This window comes from Coregonus lavaretus (assembly GCF_964263955.1).
Source record: "Coregonus lavaretus genome assembly, chromosome: 18".
Taxonomy (NCBI): domain Eukaryota; kingdom Metazoa; phylum Chordata; class Actinopteri; order Salmoniformes; family Salmonidae; genus Coregonus; species Coregonus lavaretus.
This window is the reverse complement of record NC_140005.1, coordinates 16,603,515-16,623,428: the sequence shown is the minus strand read 5'-3', so window position 1 is coordinate 16,623,428 and position 19,914 is coordinate 16,603,515. Positions and strand designations below refer to the sequence as shown.

The following is a 19,914-nucleotide window of genomic DNA, read 5'->3' as shown; positions in this document are numbered from 1 at the left end:
GATTAGAGCCAAACGGACTGGTGTTGCTTTCAGTCTGGCCCTGAGTACAGTAGAGAAGACATGGAGAGGATTTGGCTCCTGGGAGTTTGTGTGGCACTGGCTGTCGTTTCTGCTTCTGCTCAGGTCTCCTCCAGGTAATGCACCTTCAATTTGATGAAAATGAGATATTTCTATGATTTATTTGAAATATTTTGCCATGTCTTTAAATTGAATCTTAAAGGATGACTGGGTCTTCCCTGTCAGGTAGTCTGCTTATTATTAGAAATACTCATTTCTGATAGTCATAACTCATAGGAGTCAACAAGCATGTTTGAATAGTTTAAATTGCTATCTGTTTTTTTTTTTTTTTTTTGGGTGGAGCATTTTATTGATTGCTTGAACACTCTTAGGCTTTACACAGGAAGACCAATTATTTTCACTAATTGGTATTTTGACAAATCAGATCAGCTCTGAAAAATATCTGATGTGAATATCTGATGTGATTGGTCAAAAGACCAATTAGTGGAAAAAATATCAGAATTGGTCTGCCTGTGTAAACTCAGCCTCAGTGTGTGTATCCCTGCTGATGTAGAAGTTATTCCATCTTCTCTCTCTGTCTTTCCCAGTATGAGTGCTACATACTTGATCTCAGCCCCCAGTGTGTTGCGTCCTGGAACCCTTACCTCCCTGGCTGTCACCATCCTCACTAATGACCCAGTCAGAGTCACAGCAGAGCTGACCAACGGCAACACCAGCCTGGTCCAGGCAGAGGGCACCTTTAGAGGAGGTGACATTGACTTATATGACTCTGTCTGCAAGAACTTTTGAAGATGTTCAACTTAAACATTGTTGCTGTTTTTTTTCTCCAAAGGTGTGACTGGAGTTCTAGATCTTCCTCCAGTGAGTATTTTTAAAATCTGTATTTATAGTCTATTGAGGTAATATCTGGGCTGGTCAGTGGTGGGTAAAGGACCACTGATGATACAAAAAGTATTCACATTTGACCAAGCATGACATTCATTTAGGTTATTACCAAGTTATTACAGCGTAATTACACAGATATAAGATCAACTCAATTACATAATATACTTTTTCTTTTTTAGTTTCCTGAGAGCTCTGTTGACCAGAGGTATTCCTTTACACTGCTTGTGAGGGGATACCAAAGAGACCGAATGGTATTCATCAACACAACCACTCTACGCTCCAACCCCAGGACTTTCTCCACCTTCATCCAGACTGATAAACACAACTATAGACCAGGAGACACGGTCAAAATGAGAGTCCTGTCCGTCCAACCAGATGGCAAGCCACACAAGGGCCGTGTGTATGTCTCTATAAGGGTGGGTCTGAATCCTCTATGTGTGAGAACTTCGAAACAAAACCCAGGGTGATGAATAGATTTGCAGCCTGTATTGTGTTCTAAACAGTTTGACTGACGCCCCTTTGTGCTACCTTCCCTGTAATCCAGGATCCCAAAGGGAACCTCATCCAAGGGTGGGCATCGCTGGACAGTTACCTGGGTGTTGTGTCCAAAGAATTCCACTTGTCTCAGACCCCTCACCTTGGCATATGGACCATCGAGACCATGGTGGATGTATGATTCACCATACTGTCATTCTGCATTGTCATCATACTGTATTCCACCACAAATACATTCTGTTTTTCATATCAGTGGTGATGATCAGATATAGTTTCACCCCATTGACATTGATTTCTGTTTCTCTGTAGGAGTTGGCCACAGAGGAGCAGTTCATAGTGGATTACTATGGTAAGACTCTCCTGGCCAGGTTGACATAGCTAATGATTGGAAATGGCCTAGTTAAGGGTTGGATAAAGAAATGAAAGGGGGGCGGGGGTCATTGAAATGTTCATGATAGTTGACATATCAGACTATTATCTATTCAACCTCTCTTTTTGGCTGTTGTTCTAGAGCCGCCCCACTTTGAGGTGCAGGTAAAGACAGACCCAGCGATTGCCATGGTGGACGACCTCTCAGGGACTGTGACTGCTCAGTGAGTCAGGCTTAAAAAACAACAACCAACTCAATATTTTTGTGTATCGATATTAAAGGTGCTAGAAAAATGTACTTTCAATATGTAAATCATTTTGGTTCACATACATTATATTTCTTTCCAGACACACCAATGGACAGCCAGTCCAGGGAACGCTGTCTGTCACAGTTACTCTGGTGTCTGCTTTGTACAACTCTGGCCGTCCAACCATTGTCCATAATACAACCAAAGAAGTAAGACTGTCATACTACGTTTATGAAGTGAAACTAGTAACAGCAAACCATTATAGATAAATCCAGTTTGAGCCAGGATTCAGTCACTGTTTGATCCAAAATGGATATACAGTGCATTCGGAAAGTAAAAAAAATCCTCATAAATCTACACACAATACCCCATAATGACAAAGCAAAAACAGGTTTTTAGACATTTTTGCACATGTATAATAAACAGATACCTAATTTACATAAGTATTCAGACCCTTTGCGATGAGAAGACTCGAAATTGAGCTCAGGTGCATCCTGTTTCTATTGATCATCCTTGAGATGTTTCTACAACTTGATTGGAGTCCACCTGTAGTAAATTCAATTGATTGGACATTATTTGGAAAGGCACACACCTGTCTATATAAGGTCCCACAGTTGACAGTGCATATCAGAGCAAAAACCAAGCCATGAGGTCGAAGGAATTGTCCGTAGAGCTCCGAGACAGGATTGTGTCGAGGCACTGATCTGGGGAATGGTACCAAAAATTGTCTGCAGCATTGAAGGTCCCCAAGAACACAGTGGCCTCCATCATTCTTAAATGGAAGCAGTTTAGAACCACCAAGACTCTTCCTAGAGCTGGCTGCCTGCCCAAACTGAGCAATCGGGGGAGAAGGGCCTTGGTCAGGGAGGTGACCAAGAACCCAATGGTCACTCTGACAGAGCTCCAGAGTTCCTCTGTGGAGATGGGAGAACCTTCCAGAAGGACAACCATCTCTGCAGCACTCCACCAATAAGGCCTTTATGGTAGAGTGGCCAGACGGAAGCCACTCCTCAGTAAAAGGCACATGACAGCCCGCTTGGAGTTTGCCAAAAGACACCTAAAGGGCTCTCAGACCATGAGAAATGACATTCTCTGGTCTGATGAAACCAAGATTGGGGTGAATGTTCACCTTCCAACAGGACAACGACCCTAAGCACACAGCCAAGACAACGCAGGAGTGGCTTCGGGACAAGTCTCTGAATGTCCTTGAGTTGCCCAGCCAGAGCCCGGACTTGAACTCGATTGAACATCTCTGGAGAGACCTAAAAATAGCTGTGCAGTGACGCTCCCCATCCAACCTGACAGAGCTTTAGAGGATCTGCAGAGAAGAATGGGAGAAACTCCCCAAATCAATTCAAATCAAATACAGGTGTGCCAAGCTTGTAGCGTCATACCCAAGAAGACTCGAGGCTGTAATCGTTGCCAAAGGTGCTTCAACAAAGTACTGAGTAAAGGGTCTGAATATTTATGAACAGTGGGGAAAAAAAGAATTTAGTCAGCCACCAATTGTGCAAGTTCTCTCACTTAAAAAGATGAGAGAGGCCTGTAATTTTCATCATAGGTACACGTCAACTATGACAGACAAATTGAGAGAAAAAAAATCCAGAAAATCACATTGTAGGATTTTTTATGAATTTATTTGCAAATTATGGTGGAAAATAAGTATTTGGTCACCTACAAACAAGCAAGATTTCTGGCTCTCACAGACCTGTAACTTCTTCTATAAGAGGCTCCTCTGTCCTCCACTCGTTACCTGTATTAATGGCACCTGTTTGAACTTGTTATCAGTATAAAAGACACCTGTCCACAACCTCAAACAGTCACACTCCAAACTCCACTATGGCCAAGACCAAAGAGCTGTCAAAGGACACCAGAAACAAAATGTTAGACCTGCACCAGGCTGGGAAGACTGAATATGCAATAGGTAAGCAGCTTGGTTTGAAGAAATCAACTGTGGGAGCAATTATTAGGAAATGGAAGACATACAAGACCACTGATAATCTCCCTCGATCTGGGGCTCCACGCAAGATCTCACCCCGTGGGGTCAAAATGATCACAAGAACGGTGAGCAAAAATCCCAGAACCACACGGGGGGACCTAGTGAATGACATGCAGAGAGCTGGGACCAAAGTAACAAAGCCTACCATCAGTAACACACTACGCCGCCAGGGACTCAAATCCTGCAGTGCCAGACGTGTCCCCCTGCTTAAGCCAGTACATGTCCAGGCCCGTCTGAAGTTTGCTAGAGTGCATTTGGATGATCCAGAAGAGGATTGGGAGAATGTCATATGGTCAGATGAAACCAAAATTGAACTTTTTGGTAAAAACTCAACTCGTCGTGTTTGGAGGACAAAGAATGCTGAGTTGCATCCAAAGAACACCATACCTACTGTGAAGCATGGGGGTGGAAACATCATGCTTTGGGGCTGTTTTTCTGCAAAGGGACCAGGACGACTGATCCGTGTAAAGGAAAGAATGAATGGGGCCATGTATTGTGAGATTTTGAGTGAAAACCTCCTTCCATCAGCAAGGGCATTGAAGATGAAACATGGCTGGGTCTTTCAGCATGACAATGATCCCAAACACACCGCCCGGGCAACGAAGGAGTGGCTTCGTAAGAAGCATTTCAAGGTCCTGGAGTGGCCTAGCCAGTCTCCAGATCTCAACCCCATAGAAAATCTTTGGAGGGAGTTGAAAGTCCGTGTTGCCCAGCGACAGCCCCAAAACATCACTGCTCTAGAGGAGATCTGCATGGAGGAATGGGCCAAAATACCGGCAACAGTGTGTGAAAACCTTGTGAAGACTTACAGAAAACGTTTGACCTGTGTCATTGCCAACAAAGGGTATATAACAAAGTATGAAAATGTCATTTGTTATTGACCAAATACTTATTTTCCACCATAATTTGCAAATAAATTCATTAAAAATCCTACAATGTGATTTTCTGGAAAATGTTTTCTCATTTTGTCTGTCATAGTTGACGTGTACCTATGATGAAAATTACAGGCCTCTCTCATCTTTTTAAGTGGGAGAACTTGCACAATTGGTTGCTGACTAAATACTTGTTTTCCCCACTGTAAATGTAATATTAAAGTTTATTATTTTATTTTTTGCAAAAATTATGGGGTATTGTGTGTAGATTGATGAGGGGGAAAAAAACTATTTTATCCATTTCAGAATAAGGCTGTAACGTAACAAAATGTGGAAAAAGTCAAGGGGTCTTAATACTTTCCGAATGCACTGTATGTTACAGGTGTACCTGTCTGACAATGGTGCCAGAATCTCATACACACTATCTCACCATCTCTTTCAGATTCATGGGTCGACCCAGTTTCTTTTCAGCCAAGATGATCCTCCTGTACGCCAGCGCAGGTCAACAGATCTGAGTAACTCTCAGCACCACACTGATGGAAGCCTTTATATTACAGCTTGTGTTACAGAGATGTCCACAGGTGAGGTACCGATGTATGATCTTATTTTGATCACCCTGTGGCAGGAGAACCTTCCTACAATGCAGGAAATAAAAAAGTGTAGTGTATTTGAGGTTTAAAAAGGCTTCTGAAGTTTAATTTCCACTTTGAATTTTCCCTTACGAAAAATGTATCAACCCCTACAAACATTTCCATTAATTATAATCCACATAATAATTCACATTTCCTGTTGCTGCAGGATCATTTTCCTGATGTAGCAAACTGGCTTGAATTAAGATCCTCCATCTGTATATCACATGTTTTGAGAAAATTGCTAAACTTGAAGTAACAGTTTGACACATATTTAAATTAATTTAATATAGCTGGAATGTTCACAGATACAGGTAACTGCCAACATAAAGGAAACATTTTAGTAAATGAGGGATACAAAGTATATTGAAAGCAGGTGCTTCCACACAGGTGTGTTCTTGAGCAATTCCTAAGCAACTAACATCCCATCATGCTTAGGGTCATAAAAAAAAAATGCTGGGCAGGCCCAGTTGCCTATTATTTTGGCTATTGGATGATAATGCCCCCATTCACAGTGTAAACCATATGCCATGGCCGTCTGTCACCAGATCTCAACCCAATTAAGCACTTATAGGGAGATTCTGAAGCAGCGCCGGAAACAGCGTATTCCACGACACCAGCAACAAAACACCAAATTATTGATTTTCTCGTGGAAGAATGGTGTCGTATCCCTATAATAGAGTTCCAGGCATTTGTAGAATCTATGCCAAGGCGCATTGAAGCTGTTCTGGATTGTGGTGGCTCAACGCCCTTTTAAGACACTTTATGTCGGTGTTTCCTTTATTTTGGTAGTTATCTGTATTTCCTTGTCTTTTATCCTAAAGGACTCAAAACCAATAAGACCGTGGTGGTGCACATTATGGAGAATACATACCACCTTGAATTCTACAATTTCCCACATGTTCTGAAGCCATCTTTAAACTTTTCAACACATGTGAGTGGTAAATATTTATTGGCTTGGAGTAATACATACCTCTACCTTTGGTACCACTAGTTCACTGTTTTAATGATGCTATATGAATCACAGACTACACCTTCCTGTATCCCTCAGCTGAAAATATCCAGGTATGACAACGAGCCTCTGACTCCAGAGGATCGGGTGAACTCTGTGTTCATTGACATCGCTCACAGAACATCTAAGCCCATCAGACAGGACCAGGGAGAAACCTTCAACTCCGATTCTCCACAAGACAAGATGGAGGACATAGAAAGCTATAGACGCTTGACTCTCCCAATGCCTGAGGATGGGATCGTACACATTGAGTTCCAGTTACACAAACAAGTAGAGATGCTTTTCATCCAGGTGAATAGTCACTTTTCAATGAGCTACTCTCTATACCACAGGAATCTCCCAATACACAACAAAACTCACTTTCAGCAATTCAGCTGAACGGATATTAATCAAGACTCAGTTGTCAAGTGAGGGTAAGCAGTTAAGCTATACAATAAATACACAACAGAAGGTATACTTGACCTAGTAAGAGAACCACAGATATTAATCTCAATAGTATAGGTCATGGCTCTCCAACCCTGTTCCTGGAGAGCTACCGTCCTGTAGGTTTTCACTCCAACCCTAATCTAGCGCACCTGATTCTAATAATTAGCTGGTTGATAAGCTAAATCAGGTTACAACTGGGGTTGGAGCAAAAACCTACAGGAGGGTAGCTCTCCAGGAACAGGGTTGGACAGCCCTGCTGTAGCTCAAGATTGATCTAATCCAACACAATCCCATGTCACCATTCTATGATGATTGAATGAACATGTGCACCACAAGAGCTATAATCTCAGCACCCAGAACCGAGAATATTGTGTGTGCACCTTTTCTGTCACGTGACACTAGAAGATGAGGTTGGGCCTTTGTTCTCTGCAGGCCATGTTCATGGGCAGTGAGGACAGCCTGGAGCTGTACCATAGTAACCGCTCCTCTCCCAGTGGATCAGACATCCAGATCCAACGCCTCCACTCTCCACCACAGGTGACATATCAGCATCCATTCTATATCACCAAACTCAACTCTGGACCTTGAAGCCAGTTCCACTGCGTTTTTTCATTGTTGCTCTCTAATAAGGGATTGATTTAGACCTGGGACACCAGGTGGGTGCAATTAATTATCAGGTAGAACAGAAAACCAGCAAGCTCCGGACCTCGTAGGGTAAGAGTTGAGTACCCGACTATGGTATACAGTTGATGAAAATAATATTTTTTTGCATTTTATGTTCAAGATTGGAGAACCTCTTCCTATATCTGTAGAGAGCACTTTCGAACTCACTGAGCTTCACTATCTGGTAGGTATTTCTCTTGGTTTGTGAGATTGTAGAGAAGTGTAGTGATTCCTCAGTGCTCTTTGGGTTGACCTCTGCTCTGACCTCTTGTGTCATTGGCTTCCAGGTGACATCCAGGGGTCAAGTGGTGGCTGCTGGGACAGCGACCTCTCCCTCCTTCTCTCTGACCCCTGCAGTATCCTGGTCACCAGAGGCCTGCATCACTGTGTACTGTGTCCTACCAGATGGAGAGATCATCAATGATGCCATGCATGTCTTCATCAAGCCCCATGGAGTCCTACAAAACAAAGTGGCTAACTCTTATTCACTAGATAAATCAGTGTGAACCTTACTGATGATGCTACAGAGCCTCTATGGTGATTTTAACAACTCTGTTAGAAGCCAAAGTATTTACTGTATTTGTTGTACAGATTAGGTATGGCATCTTTAACTTGCTTATACTGTATGGACATGTTTCTCCAGGTATATCTGAGCTGGAGCCATGAGAAGGCGATGCCAGGTGAAGAGGTGTCCCTCTCTGTCCTTGTGCTTGAACCTGGCTCTCTGGTTGGAATCATGGTGGTGGCCATGGAGGACAAGGACTCTGACTCTGACGGTGACATCACAGAGGAGAAGGTAAGGAACACAACAATACTGAACTGGACTGGACATCTAGATAATCCCTGCTTACTGTAAACAATCTGTGAAATTGAGACTTCTGTGAAGCATTGAACAGTTCAATCAGACATAAAGGAGGTTTCAGATAATGTCAGCCATAGTTTTATTTATCTTTGTGGGCTTTCCCTTTGATTACAATAGTTGTAATCATAATGATCTCTTCAAGTGGTTCATCTCAAAAAATCTTATTGAGCCTGGAATAACCCTTAAGTAGTTCATATTGTGATTGTAACAGTTTTGGGGGCATCAGCTCAGCAGTCAGGCTCTGTATCAATGGAAAGGTGGTGAACTTCAGTCTCCCCCAGAACTGGCCCAACTGGCTGTAATGTAGCTAGTTGTATTGTTGTGGAATGATGTTGTTTCTAAGAGGTAGTGGCAACTCTAGTGTTGTGCTGTTCTCAGGTGCTGGGGGAGATTACTGAATACCTTAAGGAGGAGATAACCCTTCACCACAGTGGAATAACTGGAGGGAAAGACAGCCCGCTCTCCGTTTTCATGGTACTGACGCCGCACATTGTGTCTTGCTGAGTAAACCACACTGAGCCTGGAATAACCCCAAGCCTCACCTCACTGAATACCTGGGTTGATTTACAATGTCATGTTACATCATGACCTACCTGACCCACTTCTTCATAGATGATAGTTGACAATGATGGAGGCGCCTGTTGTCATACTGTATAATTTTGGCTTTGGTACAAGTGTTGTATTACTATTGTGTTAATATTTACTTTTGAACACACTGCAGATGAAATTCCATATAAAGTATGTAAAACACAAACTGTTTGTACACATAGGCCTAATAGTGTTTCGTGTACAATGTTGTCATAAACATTTGCTTTTCAAATCTTAGGCTTGCAACCTTGTGGTATTAACAGATACCAGTTTACATAAAACAGAAGATTCTGAGAAGACTGAAATGGGTATGAAAACAATTACACACCCCACAATGTTTGGAAAAATTTACATTGAACAAAACGCATAAACAAACACACAATGTGAGATCTTCTTTCTGTGATCTGGATGGAGGATGAAGTCAGGGGTCCCTCTTGTGGAGATGTGGCGTACTACATAAAGAAAATACTTCATCTAAATTCACAGTGGTACAGGCTACGTGACAGAGGCTTACATACTTCTGATTACCTATGTTGTATATCCATCAGATCATAAGGAGGCGGAGGCACTGATGAGAGAGGAGCAGCCAGAGTGGAGGCCCTCCATGGAACAGGACTTCTCTAAGACCTGGCTGTGGCTGGACATGAACTTCAGGTGAGCTTTAAGAGAAGCACCTAACCAAGGCGGGAATACACTTGAGGATACAGTCTACATTCACCACTATTGAAAACATCAGGGTTATTGGGAGGGAATGTTTCAATACTTTATTTCTTCCTGTATCAGTGAGTCAACAACAACTAGTCTCCGTGTGGTTGTCCCAGATAGCATCACCTCCTGGAGAGCTATGGCGTTTGTTATGTCAGATAACCTGGGCTTGGGCCTCACCTTTAAACCACAGAAGGTATGTTAAGACCTATCCACTACCACCACAGTTACCTAGTCTGGGCAGCTAACTAGTAGTTTATTAAGATTAATATTACTTTTTTAAGGTCCAATCGAAATTCGCTTTTAACCCCGCTTTTAACCCAAAGACACACATACATACATATATTTACAGGTTTTGGAGAGGTGCAGGGGGCTGCCCCTCGGGGTGCCCGGGGAGCTGTTGTTGTAGCACAATGGCAGGCAAAGGCATCTAGGATTTGATACCAGCAACCCTCCGGTTGCCAGATCAGTTCCGGACAGATTTTTTATGCCGGACTAGGGATTCGAACTGGCAACCCTCCGGTTGCTGGCTCGCCTCTCTAACCGATAGACTACATGTATGGCTCTGTGACATAAATTAATGGTTGATGAAGATGGTATGTTTCATTTAATGTCAGTGCAATATTCAGATATTCTAGAATTCAATTTTTTAGGATAGTCTGAGTATTGGTTGTCTCCCACAGCTGACAGTGTCCAAGGACTTCTCCCTGTCTCTGGATGTCCCAGAATGCATCACCAGAGGAGAGCAGCTTGTCCTCGAGGTCAACCTCTTCAACCATCTAGAAGAGGACATGGAGGTTAGTGTTCTTGGCTGAAGGGGCCAGGAGGTTTTACCTCTCCTCATATGTTTATGGTCTTAAGTCTCACCATGTATGGTGATTTCTTCAAAGAACAGTTTATGTGACACTAACAGTGAACCAAAAACCAAGTTCTTAAACAATGTTGTGAAAACGTCTTAGAAATCATTACCTTCCCATTCTCTTTGTATCTACCACATCAAACAGCTTCCTGGATGTAAGTGATCCATCCTCAATTGTTTTCCCATTCCTGTTGTTCTCCACAGGTCATTGTGGTGGTTGCTGAGAGCCAGCGCTTTGAGTTTGTTCTGGCAGATAGAGACCTTGTTTCTATGGTGAACGCACGTAGAGTGACTGTGGGGAGCCAGGGCGGCGCCACCGCTCTCTTTCCCATCAGGCCTCTGGTTTTTGGAGAGATAACAATGTCTGTGAAAGCAATGACTGGACAGGCCACGGAGAAGATTGTTCGTAAAGTGCTTGTGAAGGTACAACGTGGCTGAATAACTTAGTTTTCTAAGTTATAAAATGGATTCTTGGTGCCTGTAAAAATATTAACTGTGTCTGTCTCTGTCTTTTGATGCACCCCTTTCAGTACCCCTCTCTCCTCAGAACACCCCAGTAAATCACTCATTTAACACTACACTGAGTATAAAAAACATTAAGAACACCTGCTCTTTCCATGACATAGACTGACCAGGTGAGTCCAGGTGAAAGCTATGATCCCTTATTGATGTAATTTGTTAAATCCACTTCAATCAGTGTAGATGAAGTGGAGGAGACAGGTTAAAGAAGGATTTTGAAGCCTTGAGACAATTGAGACATGGATTGTGTATGTGTGCCATTCAGAGGGTGAATGGGCAAGTCAAAAAAAAGTGCCTTTGAACAGGGTATGGTAGTAGGTGCCAGGCACACCAGTTTGTGTCAAGAACTGCAACACTGCTGAGTTTTTCACGCTCAACAGTTTCCCGTGTGTATCAAGAATGGTCCACCACCCAAAGGACATCCAGCCAACTTGACACAACTGTAGGAAACATCGGAGTCAACATGGGCCAGCATCCCTGTAGAATGCCTTTGACACCTTGTAGAGTCCATGCCCTGACGAATTGAGGCTGTTCTGAGGGCAAAAGGGGGGTGCAACTTAATATTAGGAAGGTGTTCTTAATGTTTGGTATACTCAGTGTATATTTCCAATTGGTACTCCTCCCGTAACCGCTGTCTGTGTGTGTGTTCTCTCAGCCCGAGGGCAAAGAACAGTCCTTCTCAGAGACAGTGTTTCTGGAGGTGGTTCCGTCAAAGCGTAACCTGTCCAGACAGCTCCACTTCTCCTTCCCTCCAGATGTGGTGCCAGGCAGCGAGAGGGCTCACGTGGCAATGGTTGGTATGTACCCTGCCCTACTGTATACCATCCATCTTTTGTTTGTTATCACCAACACAGCTCTGTTTAGTTTTGTCGTGAACTCAACCGCAGCATACGCCCATGTTTCATTTTGTGTTTAGACAATGGGCATGATGCAGGCACATGATTGTCCAGTAAAGAGCTGTCATTTACCATGTTGGGTGTTAGATGATGGAAACGGAAATGAGGGCTATCAAAACAATATTTGTGGCAAGCCGACTCCGAGCAGCTGCTGGGTTGTTTGTTATCATCACCAATCAGGTCCAGAGATGTTGGGTATTTGTCATGGTAGAATACTAACCTAGAAAGTTTTTGCGTGTGGTGTTTACTGTACAGGGCATCGTAATCTTTTCTGAACACTAAGGTTCATTTCTGTCTCTTCCTCTCTGTCCTTTGGCTCTCTGCCATATTTTTGTCTACATTCACACCTTTTTCCTCCCTCTCTTCAATCTGTCCATCTCTCTCTCCCTCTGTTCTCACATGTTCCACCCTCTCTTCAATCTGTCCATCTCTCTCTCCCTCTGTTCTCACATGTTCCACCCTCTCTTTAATCTGTCCATCTCTCTCTCCCTCTGCTCTCACATTTTCCTTCTCTCGGTTCAGGGTGCTTGGTCTGAAATGTCCTCTGGCGAAATTGTGAATCTGTCTTCCATCTCAAACCCAATCCGTCTGTATTACCACCACAATGTTTGGGTTGTGTAACGTCTAAATGGTTCCTCCCTTCCCTCCTTGTTTGTGGGGTGTGGTGTGACAGGTGATATCTTGGGCCTGTCCATCACAGGGCTGGGCTTGCTGGTTAAGATGCCTCACGGCTGTGGAGAGCAGAACATGATCAACTTCGCTCCCAACGTCTATGTCCTGCAGCACTTGGTGAAATCCAGCCAGCCATACGAGGAGATACGCAGCAAGGCTCTGTCATACATGATGGAAGGTGATGAACTTTCACACACACTGACTCCATGCCCTATAGTTCAGTATGATACTCAGTATAATATAATCAATGCTCTATAACTCTGTATGATTTTAGTATAATGTTGTCTCTTCCGAAGAGTTATGTTCATATGTAGTATGTTCTGTCATTCCTGTTCAGGATATCAGAGAGAGCTGTCCTTCCAGAGAGATGACGGATCATTCAGTGCCTTTGGAGCCAGCGACACTTCTGGTAGTACCTGGTAGGTCATTATATAATAATGTAACTGTCATAGCTGTGGTTCAGACTCAAGCCAATAATTTCAAAGTGTATCCGTTCTCAAACTCTTCTCTCCCTGGTCCAGGCTGACAGCGTTTGTCCTGAGGTGTTTCTTGCAGGCCCGATCCTTCATGCAGATTGACCAGACTGTTCTCTCCAGGGCCATGGGCTGGCTGGTCCAGCAGCAGGGATCCCAGGGAGAGTTCATCGAGGTGGGCAGGGTCATTCACACTGAGCTGCAGGGAGGCCTGGATGGACCCATCTCTCTCACCTCCTATGTACTGATGACACTGCTAGAGGACCAGGCCTATGTGGTGAGGAGAACCATGATGAAAGCACATTTTCTGTAGAATCATAGTGTGTGGAGGAAAGTTCAGTGAGTTTGATACTCTCAAGTCTTTAAAGCAAAGTGTAAGCAGAAGAAGGTTGACAATCTAAAAACTTGAGGAGTCTCAGCCTTGGGCCACCATCTTGTCTCTCTTGATGTGTCCCTGTCTCATGCCATCCTCCATTCTTGTCTGTGTGTAGAGCATGTTCCCGGGCAACGTGTCCCTGACCAGGAGCTATCTGGAGGGCGAAGTGGCTAGTGGGGTGTCCAGTAACTACAGCCTGTGTCTGGTGGCATACGCCCTGTCTCTGGCTAACAGTCTCAGCGCAGGCACAGCCCTGGTTGAGCTCATGAGGAGAGCTGATATTCGAGGTAATTTGTTATTGAATTAGCTATGGTTGTTTACAAGTTGTCAATATGTGCCACAGAGAGAAGATGGATTACAGCCCATGACAAAATGTTGACAATCAATATTGTTTTTGAGTGATCAGTTGAGAAACAGTATGGTCAGTTGAGGAACAGTATGGTCATTTGAGGAACAGTATGGTCTCAATCATCGACATTGGTCTTATAACGTACGTAATGTGTACATAGTGATGATGACATCAGCCCATCTACCTGTGAGACACTGTTTGACCTGGTGTCTGTTGCTGTCCCCTCCAGATGGGGTCCAGACCTGGAGGTCGTCCAGTGCCGAGGTGTCTGACTCATGGCAGCCGCGCTCAGCAGAGATGGAGATGGCTGCCTACGTGTTGCTGGCGCTATACATGCGGGCCAGTGTGGTGGAGGCCATCTCCCTCATGAAGTGGCTGAGCCAGCAGAGGAACCATCTGGGGGGATACGGGAGCACACAGGTAGACGCTAACTTCACATACTGTAGAAGACCGTCTCTAGTCGCTCTATCTTCATGCCACTGTTTTTGTATGACTCTCTGTCTTAAAGTTACCTTTTCACTGTCAATAAGATAGATTTATCCCTGATGGGTGGATTTCCAAAATGATACCACCTTTGACCCTTTCCTCTCTTAGGACACAGTGGTAGCCCTACAAGCCCTGTCTGTCTACGCTGCCTTCAGTGGGGCAGATGCCATTGAGCTGGGGGTCAAAGTGTCCACCTCAGTCTCACCTACAGTGTCCCACTTCAACATCAACTCCACCAACTACCTGGTACATCAGCGCAAAGAGGTAAAACATTTGGCCATAGTAGTCTTTGTCTAGTTCAAGATGGTTGTTGCATGCCATATTTCAACGATCTATCATCTAACAGCATACACAGGTAAACAGCCACCATAATGTATAGTTTAAAGGCAGTACAGTATTAACAGAGATTTTGTATTTTTCCAGGTAGACGCTGAACAAGATTTACTCATCAATGTATTTATGGAGGGAAGAGGATTCGCCTTATTTCAGGTATTGCCACTCAGTTATCGCTGGATGTCTAAAGTCATAGCTATGAATCCCATTTTCAATTTGTGCTTGACATTTATGATATGTGATGACATAACTATGTCATAGAACAGTGGTTCCCAACCTTTTCCGGTTACTGTACCACCAACAGAATTTTGCTCTGCCTGGAATACCCCTGAAGTACCCCTTTATGTGAATTTTACCAGTAGGCCAATGGTTTCATGCGTCTTCTCAAGTACCCGCTGTGGATAGACCAAGACCCCCAGGGGTCCTAGTACCCCTGTTTGGGACCCACTATCATAGAATAATGTATAGGTATGCTCATACAGGCAATGGAGGGGGCCTACAATTAATCCTACACTTCAGATTGAATACATACATTAAAATGGTTGTCTCCTCACTAGCTTTCCATGTAATCTCAGAACCATGTCCAGAGTGAATGAAGGCAACAGCTGTGAATGATAGATCTGCCCGCCACAATGCAGAATGAACCCTGTGTTGAGACGGGTCAACACAAAAACGTGGTAATTGACCACAAATACGGCAATTACCATCTGGAACACATAGCGTCCGGTCCATGTTAAATCGGCTCCGATTGTATCGCAGAGAGGATATGATGGAAGGTCCTGCTTCCAACTGCCTTTAATTTATTCCTTTGTTACAGACCCCTTCTAAACATCTTGTTACAGAGCCCCCCTTCTAAACATCTTGTTACAGAGACCCCCCTCTAAACATCTTGTTACAGAGACCCCCCTCTAAACATCTTGTTACAGAGCCCCCTCTCTAAACATCTTGTTACAGAGCCCCCCCTCTAAACATTTAAATTTTTTACGTTTACGTCATTTAGCAGACGCTCTTATCCAGAGCGACTTACAAATAGGTGCATTCACCTTATAGCCAGTGGGATAACCACTTTACAATGTTTTTTTTTTTTTTGGGGGGGGTGGTGGGTTGGGGTAAGGGGGTGGTAGAAGGATTACTTTATCCTATCCCAGGTATTCCTTAAAGAGGTGGGGTTTCAAATGTCTCCGGAAGGTGGTGAGTGACTCCGCTGTCCTGGCGTCGTGAGGGAGCTTGTTCCACCATTGGGGTGCCAGAGCAGCGAACAGTTTTGACTGGGCTGAGCGGGAACTATGCTTCCGCAGAGGTAGGGGAGCCAGCAGGCCAGAGGTGGATGAACGCAATGCCCTCGTTTGGGTGTAGGGACTGATCAGAGCCTGAAGGTACGGAGGTGCCGTTCCCCTCACAGCTCCGTAGGCAAGCACCATCTTGTTACAGAGCCCCCCCTCTAAACATCTTGTTACAGACCCCCATAAACATCTTGTATACTCCTGAGTGGTGCAGTGGTCTAAGGCACTGCATCGCAGTGCTAACTGTGCCACTAGAGATCCTGGCTCGAATCCAGGCTCTGTCGCAGCCGGCCGCGACCGGGAGACTCATGGGCGGCGCACAATTGGCCCAGCGTCGTCCAGGGTAGGGGAGGGAATGGCCGGCAGGGATGTAGCTCAGTTAATAGAGCATGGCGTTTGCAACGCCAGGGTTGTGGGTTCGATTCCCACCGGGGGCCAGTATAAAAAATAAAAAAAGATATGTATTCACTAACTGTAAGTCGCTCTGGATAAGAGCGTCTGCTAAATGACTAAAATGTAAAATGTTGTTACAGAGCCCCCCTCTAAACATCTTGTTACAGAGCCCCCCCCCTCTAAACATCTTGTTAGAGCCCCCCCCTCTAAACATCTTGTTACAGAGCCCCCCCTCTAAACATCTTGTTACAGAGCCCCCCCTCTAAACATCTTGTTATAGAGCCTCCCCTCTAAACATCTTGTTATAGAGCCCCCCCTCTAAACATCTTGTTACAGACCCCCCTCTAAACATCTTGTTACAGACCCCCCTCTAAACATCTTGTTACAGAGCCCCCCTCTCTACAGCTTGTTACAGAGCCCCCCTCTCTACAGCTTGTTACAGAGCCCCTATCTAAACATCTTGTTACAGACCCCTTCTAAACATCTTGTTACAGAGCCACTCTAAACATCTCTCCAGCCCCAGGGAGCCCTTATCTGCTGTGTTCCATTGTGGAATCAGTGAAAACAAATCCACAGAGGATTTGGCCATTTCTTCAAACACGTTCTCAGATTGACTGAAAAAACATAGCTTTCTTGTTTTTGAAATCTTATCAATTTAATGAAGTTTAATGTTGTTTTTTGTCTGTGGGATTTAAAAAAAAAGTGTTTAATTACATTTTTTCATTGTGATTCTTTCTTTGTTCTGTCTCTGACCAGCTCTTTTGTTTATTATGGTATTGTAGTTGCACATAACAAGTCATACAGTACTATGTATAGAAGATGTTACTATAGTAATTACAATGTAACTCAGATATACACCGACGTCTACCTCCTCTCCTGTCATTCAGATGAATGTGTTCTACAACATAGAGGACAGAGTGCTGTCTGAGAGGAGCCAAGATGACACAGACCATGAAGGTTTCTCTCTGGATGTTGAAGTGTTAGATGATGAGGATGACCTGGACCATATCATGTTATCCATATGCACCAGGTAAGTGTCCATCTCTATGGAGATGTTTGGCTGACTTGTTTTCAACCATTCTTTGTCTCTTGCAGGCATCAAGACGTGTTCCTAATTTGAGCCACTATTCTCAATTTGTCTAGACAGTTGTATGTGTTGATAAATGTCTGATGGAAATATGTTCATATAATCATGTATTTGTTCATATAATCATGTATTTGTTCTGTGTTAGGCTGCTGGAGAGCCAGAAGATGGCTCAGACAGGTATGGTGCTGGTGGATGTGGATGTGCTGAGTGGCTTCACCCTCATGCCACAGGCTGTTGCCACGGGAGACCTGGTCAGAAAAGTTGAGGCTTCTCCTGGGAAAGTCAGCCTCTATTTAGATTCAGTAAGTTGACTTTACATATTGTACATCTCATGTTCAAATACAATAGCATTGATGTTTGAGGTGGAATTGAGGAAATACACATTGTATTTGCTGTATGTTGGAAAATTAATTTGTGTCATCTATTGATTGTGTAGCTAATTCATGACTTTTATTTGCAGTTGACCACAACAGAGGTGTGCATCAGAATCCCAATGATAAGAGTCTTCAAAGTGTCACATGTGCAAGATGCTGTGGTTCAGGTGTACGACTACTATGAACCAAGTAAGTACCTTTACTATCACAGCAGACAATCACTAATGCGTAGACTCAGTCTCTCTTGTTATCAATACAATATTTATCAATACAATATTTCCCTCTTCGATATCTTATAGGGCGTAAAGCAGTGAGGTCCTACAACTCGGATGTGATGCAGGACATGGGCTCCTGTGCCTTCTGTGGGAGTGACTGTGGTCTCTGCAGGCAAGAAATAATAATCTCTAGCTCCTCCACCGCCAACACAAAGAACACTGCCATCCACTGTTTGGGATGTGTACTGGTTGCAATTACAGCTTTACTGTTATAACAATATTAATATCTCGTGGACACATCCACGTAAACATAACTGGTACCGTAGAATCTATGGGATGCGTGGTATAACGAGCAGCAGTAGTTCCGGTGTTCAAGTTTTTTTCATCACTGGTTATTTGGACAAATCACGATTTCGTAGGTGTTAGTGTCTTTAGAATTTTGGAAGGGAGCGGACATTCGGCCCGTAACTTGAAAAGAGAGAGGTTGGAGCTCCTGGTTCTAGCATTTCTTTATCACTTTTGGACCCAGAACTTAATCCAGAAGCTGACCAATTAACTGAGATTATAATAATATAAACGCATATTTTAATAGCCATTGTCAGAAGGCAAAAACTACCTGTAGAAATATATAGATTTGATTTACTTTAGCCTGAATCAGTAAATTGGTCAAATCTGGGTAATGTTTTATTAGCTATTTGATGCACTGGATTTAATGTTGAATGCACTTTTTACATTTATCATAAATCTGTATTTTTTATGTTGTGAAGTAACCTCATTCATTTGTACACTTTGACACACAAATGTAAATAAAATAAATTGAGGTGAATTATGAAGATAAAGTTTGCAGGACATAGTTTTCCATCCACAATTATGAGTTAATTGCCAGACTAAATAACTCATGATGTAGCCTATATTGGGGCTCCCGAGTGGCGCAGCGGTCTAAGGCACTGCATCTCAGCGGTCTAAGGCACTGCATCTCAGTGCAGTGGTCTAAGGCACTGGTCTAAGGGCAGTGGTCTAAGGCACTGGTCTAAGTGCAGTGGTCTAAGGCACTGCATCTCAGTGCTTGAGGCGTCACTACAGACCACCTGGTTTGATTCCAGGCTGTATCACAAACGGCCGTGATTGGGAGTCCCATAGGGCGGCGCACAATTGGCCCAGCGTCGTCTGGGTTTGGCCGGTGTAGGCCGTCATTGTAAATAATAATTTGTTCTTAACTGACTTGCCTAGTTAAATAAAGGTAAAATAAATAAAATATTCTGGATATTTGGCAACAGAAGAAGTAAAGGCGATTGGTTCTTATCCTCCACATGTCTCTGACCCTTTGGAAGATTAATGCAGACATGTTAAGATGAAGCAGTAAAATTGTGAATTAAGATTTATTCTGCCAGCACTCAACTTGACTCCATGCAAATGCATCACTTGTGGGCTCAATCTGTTTTAGCTTACAATGATGTATGGCACTCCTCTTGGCAGCATCTGGCCGTTGCGTGCACTGGACTCTTCTGTGAGTTTGCGTAAGTCTTGTCACTTTAGGAGAGATGTAATCTTGTCCACCAGCCGGCTCTCTTGCTATGCACCTGCAATTCGAGCCTGGGGACGAGGTTAGGAGAGATGCCACTTTAAGCTGCTTCTATGCAAGTAGAGGCCACGGTTTCCATGGCTTGGGTCAGTCAACGGTAAATTCTACCACAAGGATGATGAAAGGACTAATCTCACATGTGTAATGTCTCTAGTATCTGTCATTGGGATATCGCTCGTCACATCTTTAGTGTGATGTAGCTCAAAGTTGCAGTGTGACTAGTTTAAGTTCCTGCTCTCTGGCTTT

General features: G+C 43.7%; 1 protein-coding gene across 1 annotated transcript; it reads left to right on the top strand.

Annotated features, from left to right (window-relative positions):
• Positions 1 to 1,151: 1,151 nt before the first annotated feature.
• LOC311145333 (CD109 antigen-like) lies at positions 1,152 to 18,921 on the top strand (the record flags this gene model as incomplete). Its single annotated transcript, XM_084181563.1, has 27 exons — positions 1,152 to 1,319; positions 1,448 to 1,573; positions 1,708 to 1,747; positions 1,910 to 1,991; positions 2,116 to 2,224; positions 6,567 to 6,818; positions 7,386 to 7,490; positions 7,904 to 8,086; positions 8,260 to 8,412; positions 8,857 to 8,952; positions 9,305 to 9,374; positions 9,615 to 9,720; positions 9,850 to 9,967; positions 10,455 to 10,568; positions 10,835 to 11,053; positions 11,805 to 11,946; positions 12,719 to 12,895; positions 13,055 to 13,136; positions 13,239 to 13,467; positions 13,682 to 13,853; positions 14,145 to 14,335; positions 14,510 to 14,665; positions 14,825 to 14,890; positions 17,298 to 17,440; positions 17,643 to 17,799; positions 17,958 to 18,060; positions 18,171 to 18,921. The coding sequence occupies 27 exons, from the start codon at positions 1,152 to 1,154 to the stop codon at positions 18,359 to 18,361; spliced, it is 3,750 nt and encodes a 1,249-aa protein (XP_084037689.1). The 3' UTR covers positions 18,362 to 18,921.
• Positions 18,922 to 19,914: the final 993 nt, after the last annotated feature.